General features: G+C 36.5%; 2 protein-coding genes across 3 annotated transcripts; one reads left to right on the plus strand and one right to left on the minus strand.

Annotated features, from left to right (window-relative positions):
- Positions 1-20: 20 nt before the first annotated feature.
- Positions 21-4,357, minus strand: LOC148999668 (pentatricopeptide repeat-containing protein At2g29760, chloroplastic-like). 2 transcript variants are annotated; one of them, XM_089141070.1, is made up of 3 exons: positions 3,520-3,667; positions 2,199-3,427; positions 21-85 (listed from the first exon to the last, which is right to left on the minus strand). In XM_089141070.1, exons 1-2 carry the CDS (start codon positions 3,584-3,586, stop codon positions 2,220-2,222), a joined length of 1,275 nt encoding a protein of 424 aa, XP_088997196.1. In that variant the 5' UTR covers positions 3,587-3,667; the 3' UTR covers positions 21-85; positions 2,199-2,219. The 2 variants fall into 2 exon arrangements, with proteins under 2 accessions (XP_088997196.1, XP_088997195.1); XM_089141069.1 differs by having other exon boundaries at positions 2,199-4,357.
- A 7,986-nt stretch (positions 4,358-12,343) lies between these two features.
- Positions 12,344-15,883, plus strand: LOC148999669 (uncharacterized). The gene is made up of 4 exons (XM_089140409.1): positions 12,344-12,718; positions 13,219-14,112; positions 14,632-15,264; positions 15,353-15,883. Exons 1-4 carry the CDS (start codon positions 12,502-12,504, stop codon positions 15,715-15,717), a joined length of 2,109 nt encoding a protein of 702 aa, XP_088996535.1. The 5' UTR covers positions 12,344-12,501; the 3' UTR covers positions 15,718-15,883.
- The last annotated feature ends 424 nt before the right edge of the window (positions 15,884-16,307 follow it).

The following is a 16,307-nucleotide window of genomic DNA, read 5'->3' on the forward strand; positions in this document are numbered from 1 at the left end:
CAAAAAAATGAAAATTAATTGCTGGGGTTGATATAAGGACTCTCAACCTAACAAAGACTCTGAACATGAACTTCTTTTCCCCCTTCTGATAAGAAACAACAGAAAGACAAAAGAAGGAATGAACATGTTAGAAACAATTCAGGAGCCCAAAACTCCAATCCATGTTCCATTTCAAATAAGATACATTGAATGGATGCCTGGTGACCAAAAATATTCAGCCAAAACTAAGCATACATGTGAGAGAGAGAGAGATGTTATGATGCATGAATTAGTAGCTACAATGAATGATAAGTTGAAAAAATGTCATTTTTCTTTCTTTTTTTTGGGTCAAGAAACAAATGTCATTTTAGGTTACACAAAATCTCTAAATGCATCAACAAAGGAGAAGCAAAACAATTTGTACTGGATAAACTAAAAGAACAAGAGGCAAGCATCTAGCTCGATAAACGCATCTTCCAATATAAATAATTGGAAAACATATCAGGATGGTTAAAAACTAACTACATTCGTATTCTACTACTTGTATAGAATCAAGTAATGACCCTAAAATCAGCTTCCTGAAGCCTCAAAAAATTAGCAACTTGGCAAAATAAAGAAGAAAGAAGGACAACAGACAAACAATAATGCTTTCCAACATAAATTTTTTGCCTTCTCTCCTTCAGTAAGAAAGAATAGAGAATTTAATTAAAATACTATATGAAGACCAACATGCTTTAAAAGTACAAACATTTTAAGGAAAATTAAGAAATAGTTTGTATTCTGTAAAGGAACCAAAGGAAAGAAGTAGAGAAAAGGAGGGAATAGGCTGTTGCAGCCAAAGATTTGCCCGGTGATGTGGACACCTGCAAGAGGCCATTAAGCACAGATGAGGGCCAGAGAAGCTCCAGCAGGAACTCTGATGCCTAAATCAGTCCAGGCAACGGGCTAATCCCTTTTTTTTTTTTTTTTTTTTTTTTTTGGGGGGGGGGGGGGGGAATGGGGAGAGCAATATACCAGAAGTGAATCTTTTGTACCAAGGCCCCTTGACTAATTTATAGAGCATGTACCTCTCAATGGCAGTTCAGGGAGTCCTTGTAAGTGTCAAAACTCTCGTGCCTTACAAAGTGCTTTCTTTGCTGAGTTCGCAAGCGACTGTAAGTCTTCTTTCCATTTTCTTAGGAGATAGTTTCTACCCCAGAACATGGGACCTGGAAGTGACTGAGTATGCATATACTGGGGAAATGGGAATCTTTCACTCTTGACTTGGTCTTCCTTCTAAGGAAGCTATGGATCTCTATGGATGCAGGCCTCTCTGAAGGCGCGGCTGGCTTTTCTTTAATAAGCTTTCATTTTAGGGTGGAAATCCTTGATGACGCCTCTAACATCCTATGGTGAGGCATTACTACACATGTCATTCCCTCATTGGTTCATGCATTTCTTACTTGTATTACAGGTCAAAGAGGAGAAATAGTGAATTTAGGAAAAGAGAACCGGAAATCTGGAAACTTGCACTTGTCTTCCTGAGTTTCTGAACAACTCCTTTTCTTTTCTTTTTTTTTTTTTTTTTTTTTTTGGGGGGGGGGGGGGGGGTTGGGGTTAAATATTTTTGGGCAAGTTCTGGACATTTCCTTTGAAGACCATGGGAACAGAAAAGGTGGTGAGGATGCCCCCGTATTACAAAGAGATGAAATCCAGGAATACAGTAGGCAGCTAAAAGGAGAAGGATACAACAACAACAACTAGCCTTTTCCCAACTAAATGTGCCTAGTATTTACAACTATTGCATATGTTAGATGCCTAGTAGTTATGGATGCTTCTGTATTCGCACTAATGAGAGCAAAGTGTTCGAATCCAGGTATACAGTAAACAGCTAAAAGAAGAAGTAGAACCATAGATAACTGAAGCAAGTGAGAAACACAGATATGAATTACTCAATTGGATTGTGACTGAAAACCAAAAGACAAAATGAAAACATTGATTTTCAAGTACAAAATGTGCACATTTTAGATGCCCAACATTTACAACTATTGCTGGAACTTTCCCTTCTAAATTTCTACCCCCCAAAAGGAATCCTTTTTTTTGCTTTTTTATTTATTATTATTATTTTTTTTAATACCACCAAAATAAGTGTCAAAGAGATTTAGGCGCAACACCTCAATTTACAATACTAAATCAATATTATTCAAGGGAATCATATAAAACTGCTCGACATCTCTTACCTTTAGTTTATAAATGATCTTCTACCAAAAATCTGTACAAGTACAGTTTCCTCCTTTGAAAGTGTGGAAACGGGATCTATCTCTTACAATAATTTCTTTATGGAAAACTAGTGAAATGGCTTTCATGGCAGAATGACAATCCTCACATATCCTTAGATTTTTCACTATCCGAATTGGGGTTTGTGCTTCAGTATTTAGCAATCCAAAAGCCACAGCTAACTTCTCACTGTGCCAAGATAATGCTTGCTCTTTCTCCTCTTCAATCAAATCAAACAGCACTTGTTTTGTGTTAGGAACATAGCCTCCATAAATGGCTATGGTTTTCAAAACCACATTTAACTTGTCATGTATCTGCTCAATTTGGGGATGCAGCCTGTCACCAGCAAGGAATTCATGAACGACACCATGAACCTCAATACAACTACAACCAGGAGGGGATTCATATCTTCCCATGTTCATTATATTCCTCAAGCTGGAAACCTTATCCCATTGGCCTTGAGATGCATACAAATTTGAAAGAAGTACATAACCTCCACCTTTACTACTGCAATCCAACTGGATGATGTGATCTATGATTTGCTCCCCAAGATTAGCATTACCATGGGTTCTGCAAGCACTAAGCAAAGACCTCCAGATCACAGCATCGGGCTCAATTGGCATCCTCTTGACAACTTCAAAAGCCCTTTCTAATTGTCCTGAACGACCAAGAAGGTCTACCAAACACCCATAATGCTCAATCTTTGGCACAATTCCCCACAAGTTTTCCATGTTGTCAAAGATAAAGCAACCATCGTCTACTAGACCCGAATGGCTGCATCCAATCAAAACACCAAGAAGTGAGATGTTATCTGGTTTAATACCTTCGGCTAACATTTGAAAAAATGCCTGAACAGAATCCTTGCCAAGACCATGCATTGATAGCCCTGAAATTAAGCTTGTCCATGTTAGCACATCTCTATTGGACATTCTACTAAAGATTAGATAGGCAGAGTCTATCCTCCCACATTTTGCATACATGTCAATTAGGGCAGTCGAAATATTGGAACTCAGTGGCACTCCATGCTTGTCTATGTAAACATGAACCCACTTCCCTTGGTTTAAGGCTCCTAGATGTGCACAGGCCGACAAAACACAGACAAGAACTGCTTCATTAGGCTTCACCTTATCATCGGACAACATCTCATTGAAATGCCAAAGTGCATCATTGTACCGACCTCTTCCAACATATCCTGCAATGATAACGGCCCAAGAAACATTATTCCGTTCAGGCATTTTATCAAACAACTTATGAGCCATAAGCAAATCTCCAGAGTTTGCATACCCACAAACAAGACTAGTCCAAGTGACAACATCTCTCTTAGGCATTTCATTGAACAGCCGGTGGGCATCTTGTATCTTTCTGAATATACTATACATGTTAACTAATGAATTGCCAACATAAATATTAAATTCGCACCCATACTTTATAACTAACCCATGAACATTTTCACCATAAGATACCATGGTCGGATTGCGTGAACAAGCAGTGATCACAAATGTGAAGGTGTATTTATCCGGTATTTCCAACATGGGTCTGCCAGTTGCTAGCATCTGGTGGAAGATATGGAAAGACTCTTGTGAATTGGGTATCTTGGAGTACGCTTGGATCATGAGGTTGCTCAAGAGAGTTGATGAAGAAGGACAGCAATAGTTAACAAACAAAAATCTTGCATAATTTAGATTCTTAATGGAAATACAAGAACAAAGGAGGGCTCCAAGCAAAGATTTGTTATGAGAAAAAGCTTTGGTGATTATTTGGGCATGTATTTGTTTGAGTTGCGACAGTGTCAAGCTGTGCTTCAATAATTGAAAAAATATTTCTGCATTAGGGACGAAGAATGAAGTTCGATTAGCGGACACCGAATGGGTAAACTGGGAAATTGGATTCTTCCAAGGCTTGGGGACTGAGATCAGACGCATTTAGTCAAGTCTGGACATGAAAGGAAAGAAGTAGAAATGTCAAATGAAGAAAAGAAAAAAAAAACCTACTACTACAGACTACAGTTTCTTTTCCTGCCTTCTGCAATTTCATCCAAAATTTGGACACCAAACACGTATCATATTAGCACACCCATGCACCTCAAAGGTCAAATTCATAACTTTTAGGGCGGGAGATTGGTACTCGGGGTTGGGCATTTTGGTATCTATATTGTTGTTCTCAATTATTGGAATTTTGCATTATTTTCAGTTTTACTTTTATTTAAAATAGTAGAAAATTTTAAAAATCGATAATAGAATTTTGTCTATTATGGATTATGGGAGAATGTTTCATTCTCCTCATTTATGCCTAGGTTCTACTTAAAATTTTCAAGTTAAGATGACAGTAGAATGGTCAATACACATTCTTTTATGAAAACTCTATCTTCCTCTCTCATTTTAGTGTAAAATCCTCAGATCTCTTAATATCACTCTATGTCTTTGTTCATGGCTCTTATTGCTTGAACCTTCTCAAGATCTGCAAGGATTCATACAATAAATGCTCCTCTTAAGATTTGCTTGAACCGGGTTTTCCTTTGTTGAGCTTCTACAAATCGATCCCTAATGCAAGTTTTGTGGCATTCTTTACTCTATATCTAGGTGTTGTGGAGGGTAGTCAACCTGATAACCCCCTTAGGAAGAGTCGCCAATACCCCATCAAGAAGATTCACCAGCACCCTCTCAAGACATGTAGACGCCCACTTGGGAAGTCACCAATACCCCCTCGGGAAGAATCACCTACACCCCCTAGGGCAGTTGGAGAACCTTTCCCCTCGAGAAGTCAAAGAACCTCCCCCCTCGGAGAATATGCAAAACACTCACTTGAATGATTTGGAGAACCCCTCGAGGAACCCCATAAACATTCCCTCAAAAAGCTAGAGAACCTCCCCTAGAGGATCCCTCAGGAATCACTTGGGATATGCCCGGGCAATGAGAGAAAGCCGAATACTAAGTCTAAAGAGGAACATAGAAGATGACCAAGTCAAAAAAATGTTAGTTAAAGATAACCACCCATCATGCCGACTCGAAACATGGGGAAGTGGCTGATGGAGTAACGGCTCCATTAGTCCTACTAAGAAAACAAACGTGCTCCCTAAGGTAACTCACCCCACTCTTCAATTAGTAGGTGAAATCGACGAAGGGACTGCCCCTAGGTAATCACTATATAAACTCCATCCTAAGATGGGCAAAGTACAAAATTCTACTCACTATCATTCTCTACACTCTAAGAACCCTCTTAGAGCCTTCCATTGTTGCCTAGATTAACTTGAGCGTCGAAGGAGGTCCGGCCAATACAAGGTCGGGCTGCTCTAATTTCTTTTTGTGAGCGCAAGCATCACACCTACTTGGATCACGTTGAAGAAATCCTCAAGAGGTTGTCCGTTTACTCGGTTGATGTGAAGAAAGTCTAGACAAAAAAATACTAGGCATTGTGATAAGCCATAATTTCAGCAGTAAAATTAGGTTCAATTCGATGCAAGCAGTCGTATTGGATGTGCTTTTGAGGCTTCCTTTGCTGATCCAAAAGATCATTAATCCGGGTGATGGGACAAATGTGATACCTGTGTTCATTGGTGTGGCTTCTTATATTGGTATTTGTATTCTAATTAACACTCCTTCCTTGTTGTTTGTGCTGAAGTCGTAGAAAAGCAGCTTTGAGAATGATATGAATCTTTAGAATTGAATGTGTTGTTTTCTCTTTCTAATCCATATTCGCTCTTTATTCTGCTCATTTGGGTTTTGCAGAACATCCCCTCTGTTTTTGTTATTTGTGACTTGAAATCCTGAAATAGAACATGGTAGTCTAAAAAATAAATTGCTTGACACAAAATAGTCTATCTATTTTCATTTTTTTTTTCTTTCTTTTGCTTGTTTTATGTTCCCAATTCAGTGACTTATGTCAGCTTATGGAAGAATGTTCTTGGACAACTAGTAATGGTACCCATTGAAGTAAATTCTAGGTTTTGATGGGTTCCACGTATCTATTTGGCGTGAATTCCCAATAAAACATTTGCAGGTTTCAAAATTTTTGAACAAGTTGTGAACGATATGTTGCAGATTCAGGTCAAACCACTTAGAATTGGGCAAGGAAATTGCCAAAAGGTATTAAATATTTATTACATCAGAGGAATTGGCTCCTATTATCTTCTATTTAATTTTATTAGATTTTTTTAATAATTTTTTATTTTAATATACTAAATTTATTTTTCATTCTATAATTTATTCTGACAAAAGTCACCAAAACATTTTTCATTATTGACCAACAATGAATTTTTGTACTAGTTTCTTTTAAATAGGCTTAGTAGAGAAGGTGAATTGATACCAAAAAGAGCCGCAATGGCATGTAGTCATCACTCATGAGTATATAGTGCAGATAAACGCTTTCTTTCTTTCTTTATTTTTTTTTTTTTTTTTTTTTTTTGGCTATGAACAAGTTCTTAAGGGAGCTTCTGCTGACGTGGTATATTACTTTTTTTATCCAATCCCATTTAGTGGGACTTTGTGGGAAAATGTGGGATATAACAAAAATAAAACCCACATTTGACACTTTTTCACGAAATCTTTTCCTATTCTATTTCCTCACCCACTACATATGGGTGCTACATATTTATTTCTCCCGTTGCTTTTTTCCTAGCTCACTTCTTCAAGCAAATGGTGCCTTAATGTTCACACTTCTATAGTTGAAACTAGGCTAGTTGGGCAACACTTTTAAAAACCTTGAGCCTGACCCTATATGCTTTAGTTTGTCCTTCACTAACTAAATGGAGATAGGTTCAATGCTTAATCCTGACCTTGAGCCTGATCCTATATGCTCTAGTTTGTCCTTCACTAATTGAATGGAGATAGGTTCAACGCTTAATCCTGACCTTGAACTCGTCACTAACTTTAGAGTCCAAATCACCTGCATCAAGTGAAAACAATCACTTCCCCACCACACAATAGTGGTGGAGATCACATGGGGACCCATTAGGAATCCCATCTTTGCTTTATTTTACAAATATTCATAGGTGGACATCAATACTATTATATGGTGGGGAAGTGTCAGAAGAACACATTGTATTCTCCTACGGAGAGATGATTTGAACTCCTAATCTTGACCCTAATCACAAAATAATAATACAATGCATGATTCGATATTGTTCAATTTTTACTAAAAATAACCTACAATGAGGTATGTTTTAATTATAGTCAAACACTTAATCACCCCTGCACCTTGAGTTGGAAGACCACCATAATCAAGCAGATTAAAGTAGGTTCGCATCATAATATCCAAACTTGCATCCCTACACACTTTCAATAATTGTCATTAGCCCTACCCTCCCATGTCTTAAAATTTAAGAGAAATACACCCTCGCGTCTTATTTATAAGCCTTCTTAGTGTTTTTTCCCCCACCTCCTTTACTAGATGAATTAGGTCATGACTCTCAAGAGGTTTTAAGTTCAAATGTTTTAATGCCTTTACCTCCGAAAAAATATAGATTCAATGGAATATTAGCATGGAACACACTTTATTTCTAGTAGAGTTATTTTTCTTTAAATGTAACTTTGTTTAGGTCATAAATTATGGGAATGCTACCCTCCATGAATTGAAGCATTCCACAATATGAATTGGTATTGATGACTACATATCTATATTAGTTATAATCGATATGAAACATATCAATACGTTACTTACCCCCACCCCCTTAAAGGGCATGTATTGGATTGTATCAAAATTTGATTAGTACGATACAATACTTGGTACAAAACAATACATCTCTTGAAATCATTTGACTTATACGATACTTGATGCCAATATTTTCATTGCTATCCTCTACCTTCAATGAACCAAACTCATTTTTATTTAACATATTCAAAACCTTTAGATCTGCTCTAAAGCTTAGGTTTCAACTTAATTTTTGTAACAGAAATAATTTAGTCCATTTTGAAATGTATATGGCCTAATTAACACACATGTACAGAAATATATATGGCTGGCTAATCTATGAATTGTGGACATATGTCTTGCTTCTAACTGTACATCCCAGTTAATTTCAATAAATTGATTGCTTGTACCCAAAATATTATACTTTTTTATCACATCCACCCAGCCAGTATCCATTCACCTAAATACCCGAGGGTATGATCTACAGTCCCATAGGTCAAGTCTCAAACAATTATCAATCATTTCACTCAATAGTCAAATCATGAGCAAGAATAAATCACTGTCATAATATTAAAATGAAATATGTCAAGAAAGAAGAATCTCACAAGGATCTCAAAACTGATCAGAGTGCGAAAGTGATAAATCTAAAGTAAACAACTAGAAAGGAATAAAGTAAAGTCAAAATTTCCTAACTGTTACATCAGGTATGTGTCCTTCAGTAAAATATAGTTTCAAAACTCAAAAGTCTCGTATCACGGACCAGTATAAATCAACTCTTGAGTCGAACTAATTCTGATACGTGCAGTCGAAACACGAAATTCCTCACTGTGAACCTTATAGTCCCCAAAATCTTGTACACCATAAAGATCGGTCGCTGGTGTTCATATTCTTGAATTTCTGTGACATCTGGCTCTGCAACAAATTCTCCGAAGGGAAAACTCAAAAGAACTCGGTGAATAGTTCACAAACAAATAACTAATATCATAATTCAAATCAATACATCACATAGTGCAATATGACATAAGGCAAAATGCAAGAATGCAACTATATTCTAACAGATGCTAGTCTCTAATGGTAGACACACATTATGATAGAACATCAGCCTCCTCTAGGTAGGTCTTGTCACTCTGATCTCTCATAGGTTGGTTACCATTCTTGAGATCTCGGGTAAGGGGTAAAGGCATCCTTCTCTGACTATCACCAAGGTTGGGGTTTAGGTCACACTCTCTCACCACATCATTGGCATGAGACCTAGCACGTGTCACGGATAAGCTTAACCCAATGCAAGTCATCTACTTAGTCATATCATACTATGTCTAAATATCTCCCCTCATGCTTCTCGCCTTCTTAGTTCAATATCTTTTCCTATCTAAAATCAGTGTTTCATTCTCGGACTACGCTTCCCTTAACCTTATTGGTCATCCATATAATAGGCGGGAAGCTCTCGAGTCCCCTCATGCTTCTCGCCTTCTTGGGTGCCCACAAGCCCAAACCTACAATATGCAACCTTACCAATGAATGGCCCCCACAACAATGTTGTATCCCCTTATGCTTCTCATAGTCTTAGGTGTCCACCAACCAAATACTGCTGCTACGTGTCACTCGACATCAATATCACATCGATAGGGTGATGATATGATGGGGTATCTACCCATACTCTATTAAACTCCCTAGTCATGGCATCCAATAATTGTGAAAAACACCAAGAGGCATCATAGGATTGTATTTCATACCATCTCCACTGATGTCGTAAGATAGAAACACCCAAATAGGTATTCCCCAATTCACAATCACAACTTTCATTCACGTAATAAGAAAGTTCAATCATATCCTTAATTCATAAATAAATTCTAAGTCTATAAAGTCACATGTTGATCCATATATCAAGAGCATCATTAATCACTTATATTCTATAATTTCATAATCATAAACATCATCCCTAAACACTTAAAACAATAGCATATAAACATATAAGCAAGTTTCATAACAACCAATATATAACTATTAATATTACGAGGGTTTTACCTCCTAGACGTGGGACCCACTATCTTAAAAATGCATTTGTATACTAAATTAGTAAACTCATTATAAATTCTTTGCATATAATATACAAAAAAATCATTAGTTTAAAATTTTTAGGTGAAAATTTTATTATTTTAAGAAAAATTGAATAGTTGTATGAGAAAGATTAGACACATCACCAAGTTGCTAGCTTATGTCATCCTCTCTTCTTCGAAATAACCACTAGTCTCTTATGTATTTTATTATAAGTTATGTCTAGTATACATTATTCAAAACTGACATTATATCTAATCCTCCCTAATATCGTATGAAATCTTACAAAAATATTATTTTTCATATCTATATATTTTAAAATGTTTTTTCTTGATTTAAATGTTTGTGGTAAGAAAATATTCTTTTATCATATCTATATATTTTAAAATGTTTTTTTCTTGATTTAAATGTTTGCATAGCATATTCATCCTTTAGGTTTGCAAACTATAATGCTTACACTTCCTAGAGTTTATTATATAATAAATATCCTTCCATGCTTAATATCATCATTTTTAAAACAGAAAAAGACATATTAAGCATGTTAAATTTTCTTTTAAGTGAAAAAATTTTGAAAAATTACTTAAAAGGCCAATTATGGTTGTTCTTCACCCTCTTCTTTTCTTTCTTTCTTTTTTTCCTATTTTTCTTCTCTTTGAGAGTAAAGGACAGCAATCTGAGCATTTTAAAGATACAATAAATGTTGAGCCATCACTTAATCTCATTATTCTAATAGTAAGAATACGTTTGATATATGATTTGAAACACAGAAAATATCAACGTAATAGAATAAACTCTAGGGATACAAAGATAATAATTTGTAAACTCTAGGGACGCATGATAGAACTCCAGAATTTGTTCTTGTTCACATTTTTTTATTGGCCACCACGTAGAGACAAGGACCACACTGCAAGGAATCATTCTTTTATTTTACTTGATCGTATTTATGATGAGATATGTTTCATGGTTGATATATATATAATCAAGATCGAGAAAGGTTAGTAGAAGAGGCACACCCTTAGGGTCACAGCCAAGGAGAAAAGGAAAGGTGTAGGACTATCTTAATATATATAGACATGTTTGAAATTTCGATCATTGAGTTATTAGATCTAGATTTAAACGTCAATACTTGTACAAGTCATAGAATACAATGTTGATACTTCACATAATATAATATGTAGAATCATAACAAGTCATTGCTGAGATTCGCACGAGTACATCTACTTTGAATTTTAAAAGAGAGGGTTTGAAAACATATTTACTCTAACTTAGAGAGAGAAATGCACTGGAGTACCGACGTGTACCATGCGCCTGAATATACATATGGTAATGTTCATCTATTACAAAAAAACAAGTCATTATTTATGAATATTATTGAGAGATCCAGTACAGATCTAGTATAGTGCCTTTTTCGCTCCACAAGGATCAAGATCAAATAAATATTCATTCTCTTTTTGTCGAACGAAGATATATTTCTAAGCTCTCCATGACTAATGAGCAAGTGAGACACAATTTGTTTAGTTCGTACCCTTCTAGTAAAATGGGGGATAGGATTCTTGATTATTCGATCAAGACTAGATCGAATCCCATGCAATAGTCGTTGTAATTTCGCCTATCCTGTGATTCTCCACGAAAATTCTGATTTATGATATTTTCTTCCTACATTAGTGAGAGTTAGAAAATGTCGCAACATCTTTCTCTGTTTAATTTACCATGTTAATGTGGATAGATAAGGGAATACAAATATACAATAGATCCCAACTCAAAATGTGGTAATAGGGGTGTATATACCGCTATTAAAAAAAAAGGAGTATATATACAGTATGGATCATTTTCCCTAACGAGAAGTACTTTGTGCTCATCCAATAGCTTTATAACTACAAACATGAGGGGTCCACAAGTAAAAAATAATAAAAATTTTCTTTTTAAAAAATCCATCAACCTAATCCTGTGGACCTTCCTATAATTTGTGGATGAACACTGAGTGCTCCCCATTGAGATGATGATCCGAATATGTATGCATATATATTGGCTGATCTAAAATATCAACCATTGATTTTATTAGATTTAATCTAAAACGTTTTTCTAGTTCTACCCAAAGAAGAAAAAAAATTTAAAACGTTGAATTTTTTTCTTCCCCACTTTAATTCATGGAAATTAGTTGTTAGTCGTCATTGGATATTTTATTCCTTTTCCGTTAACGGGCGTTGAAATTTTCCGTTAGTTGCTTCCGCTACGACTTTCTCGCAGGTGAATTTAGGGAAAGGTTAACACTTAACAGGCGTTGAAATTTCACACCTCCGGATCTAAGAGTCAAACCCGAACGCGTACCCACGTTGTATTATAATAAAAAATAAAAATAAAAAAAATTTCAGAAAACACCCACCCACGTCGCCATTATCAAAACCTTCTAACCATGAAATGAAGAGAACAGAGAAGAGACAGCAACCAACTCCCATTCCACAGTCATGATTGATGATACCCCACGAAGAGAAAACCCAGAACTGAAGAAAGAAAGAGACAGAGATATTCACTTCAAGTTGCAGAGACAGAGAACAGAAAACACATGAATAACAGCTGATTTCAAAGATGTATGGTCGTCGCATTAAGCTTTCGTTTGGATCTTCTCTTACCCTTCTTCTCCTGGAGGTGACGGCAGCGGCGGTGGTGGCAGCATTGTTGCAGTGTGTGGCGGCGAAGACAACCCATGTGGTCGGTGATAGTTTAGGATGGAATATAACCCCTGATCCCCTCACTTACTCTAACTGGGCTTCTTCTCAGACCTTTGTCGTAGGTGATGTTCTAGGTAAGCATTGTTTTCCCTCTCTTTCCTTGTTTCTCATTTTCCCTTCTAACAATCAAACTCAACTTAGCCTCGAGGATTCTTCCTTTGTAGCTTTGGTAATTTCATGGAAAATATATGTAGAGATTTTCGTAGCCTAATCAAATTTGGTAGAGGAAAAACTTAAAACTCATTTGATAATTCACCAAGTGTTTTTGCTTTGAAAAATATGAAAAATAATTTTATTTATAAAACACACCATCAGCAGAGTTTTGGCAGAGTTTTAGAATATCAAATTTCATGAATAGCCCTTCTCCAAATTCTTTCATGACACCCAACTTTTGTTTTAAAAATAAAAAATATTTCTTGAAACAAATTTTCAGCTGATTTTTTCGTTTCTAGAAACAAGAAGCACTAGAAATTGTTAGTGATATCAACTGGCTCCTTAATTCTCTAAAAGAAAAGAAAAGAAAAAAAAAATTGTTTGGAATTTATTTGTTGACTGACAATGATTTTGAATGCAGAGTTCAACTTCATCACAGGAGTACATGATGTTGCCGAAGTGTCCAAGGCAAGTTTTGATGCTTGTGATGGAACCAATATCATAGGTTCCCTTATTGAGACAGGGCCAGCAAAAATCACATTGAGTTCCCCTGGAGAGCATTACTTCATCTGCACTGTCATTGGACATTGCTCCTTTGGGCAAAAACTGGCCATTAAAGTTACTGGAGCTGCTTCTGGACATGTCAACAGCCCAGTTGAAGCTCCACCATCTGCAAGTCCCGTGATTGCAAAACCCCCAGAAGTTTCAAGCCCACCTTCACCTACAAACACTGTGTCTGCAACAACACCAGCACCATCAATAGCATCAATACCTCCTAATCCTCTAGCAGTAACACCTCCTTCACCTCCTTTAGAAGCACCTGTACCTACCAATCCTCTAAGAAGAATTATTTCTCCTCCATCCATTAGCCCTTCTTCTTCTTCTTCTGGGTTGACTCCAATGTCAAATTCACCTGTTCCTGCTACACCTCCATCTCCAGCACTAGCACCTGGACCTGCTAGACCAGAAGATGGAGTAGCTTCTCCTCCATATATGAATCTTTCGCCTACTTTGGCTCCAAGCCTAGCACCTGGACCTCCTAAACCTGAAGATGGAGTGGCTTCTCCTCCATCGATGAATCTTTCACCTACTTTGGCTCCAACCATAGCACCTGGACCTGCTGAACCTTTAAATGGAATGGCTTCTCCTCCTCTATCTGTTAGCCCATCATCGCCTATTTCGGCTCCGTCCATGTCTAGATCCACAGTAACTTATCTAGTTGGAGATAGCTTGGGATGGACTATCCCTCTTAGTGGTCCTATATCTTATGTCTCTTGGGCTACTGGCAAGAACTTTATGGTTGGAGACACACTATGTAAGTCTCTCTTTCTCTTCTTTTTATTTTTGTTTGGGAAAATTTTTAAGACACCCAAGCTAATTTACGAAAAGCAAAGACAACCCATGACTATGCCAATTTAGAAATTTAGAAATGACCACTCAAATTTTTTAACTTAAATTTGCACGATAGTACACTCCGTTAGCTAATGCGGTTAACTCCTGCTTAGATTTAATCTCTGTTGACCTTATAGCATTGCCCTTAGTAAAATTGAATCATAGATTTCACCTTCTTTCTTCTTCCATGAGTTCCTTCATATTATGTTCGTCATTTTATATTATAAGATATAGAATAAACAAGCAAAGATATATTTATCATTTCATCAGCCAACTAATAGGAATGGGCCAAATGTTATAGTTTTGGGTTGGCTTTACTTTTAGTAATTATATTAGAGCGTCCTGAATTTTTGCCAAACTTTTTGTTAGATTTTTGTTAGCTAGATCATGGGTTCCTTCCTTTAATTTTCTCTTATGGTCAAATTTGTGTTACAATTTACAGTGTTCTATTTCACATATGGAGATCACGATGTTGCAGAGGTATCAAAGGCAGGTTTTGATGCTTGTGACTCATCTAGCACCATTGGCCCAGTTCTTAATACAAGTCCTGCAAAAATTACTCTCAAATCACCAGGACAGCATTTCTTCATTTGCACCTTCATTGAACATTGCTCCTTTGGCCAAAAGTTAGCCATTAATGTTTCCACCGAGCCTTCAGCTGCATCACCACCAAATTTATATAGAGCTTTACCTCCATCTGTGATCTTCCATTCTCCTACAAGTAGTCCTCCTGCACCCATTGCTATTTCCCCATCAAATGCTCTTTCACCCTCCACCCTTACAAACCCAGTTCCTCCTCCTTCTGTAGCTGCCACTCCATCAACACTTGGTCCTTCTCCATCAAATACTCCTCCTCCACTTGCTTCTCCATATAGTTCAACTCCACCTGAAACCTCTCCAACTTCTGCTGCTTCCCCTCCATTGCCCAATACCTCTTCACCTGCATTAGCTCCCACACATTTTAGACCACCAGAGAGTCACACAGTTGGAGATAGCTCAGGATGGGTTATTGGTGGTCCATCCTTTTATGCAAATTGGGCTTCTCACAGGAGCATTGCAGTTGGAGATACTCTATGTATGTCTCTTCTCACTTCGAAACTTCATGTCTTTAATGGGTTTTAGAGCTTCCTCACATTACTAATGTTTTCAATCTTCTTTGACAGTGTTCAACTTTGTCACGGGACAGCATGATGTGGTTGAAGTAACAAAGTCTGGTTTTGATGACTGCAGCAAAGCTAATGCTAGTTTTATTGGTTCTCGTATAAGCTCCAGTCCTGCAAATATCACTTTAAAAACTCCTGGTCAACACTATTTCATTTGCAGTTTTCCAGGACATTGTCAAGCTGGACAGAAGCTAGCTGTCACTGTTACAGCCCTCAGAACTACTTATCCTTCAGAAAATCAGACTAGCATTGCTGTTTCTCCATCTTTGCTGGCTACTGCACCTATGTCAAGCTCTGCATCATCCCTTGCCATTGTTGATTTCTCTATTACTTTATTAACTATTTTTGGGTCTTTTTTCCTTTAGAAGATACCATGTAATTCATTTGACTGATTTATAAATATACGGTTCGTATTGGAATAAAATTTAGGTTCGTAGATGGAGAAAATGTCATAATAGAGAAATGGTTGGAAGGCTCAATTTTAGTACACCAAGTTAATGATCATGGAGGTTACTTGACTTAGATTTTTAATTTCCCACTGTTTGCAACTTTATGGAGATGCGCCATAACAAAATATAGGTCAAAATAAAAAGATATAGGGATAATTACTATTGTCTATATATTGTAGCTTAATTACTAAAAGGTATTTGTTCTTTATAAAATTATTGTTGCCTCTTCATTTCTAGCCCTGTTAACTATTATAGTTGAATGTTTAATGCCTATTTTATTCTTCTAAAATTAAAAAGTCAAAACAAAATATTATCCTTATTTAGAAAAAACGAATTTTAGAATTGTTTTCTTATTATTTTGAATTCCAAATATAGACTATATAAATTATTATTTTGCCGCTAAATAATGAACTTCTTAAAAATGATGACGCCAAATTTAATTGTGAATAAATGAAAACCTAATGGAATTAGAAACTTCTTAAAATTCATAACATCAAATAGAAAAG

This window comes from Hakea prostrata, chromosome 11, assembly GCF_041222555.1.
Source record: "Hakea prostrata isolate BN-2017 chromosome 11, UWA_Hpros_2, whole genome shotgun sequence".
Classification (NCBI taxonomy): Eukaryota; Viridiplantae; Streptophyta; class Magnoliopsida; order Proteales; family Proteaceae; genus Hakea; species Hakea prostrata.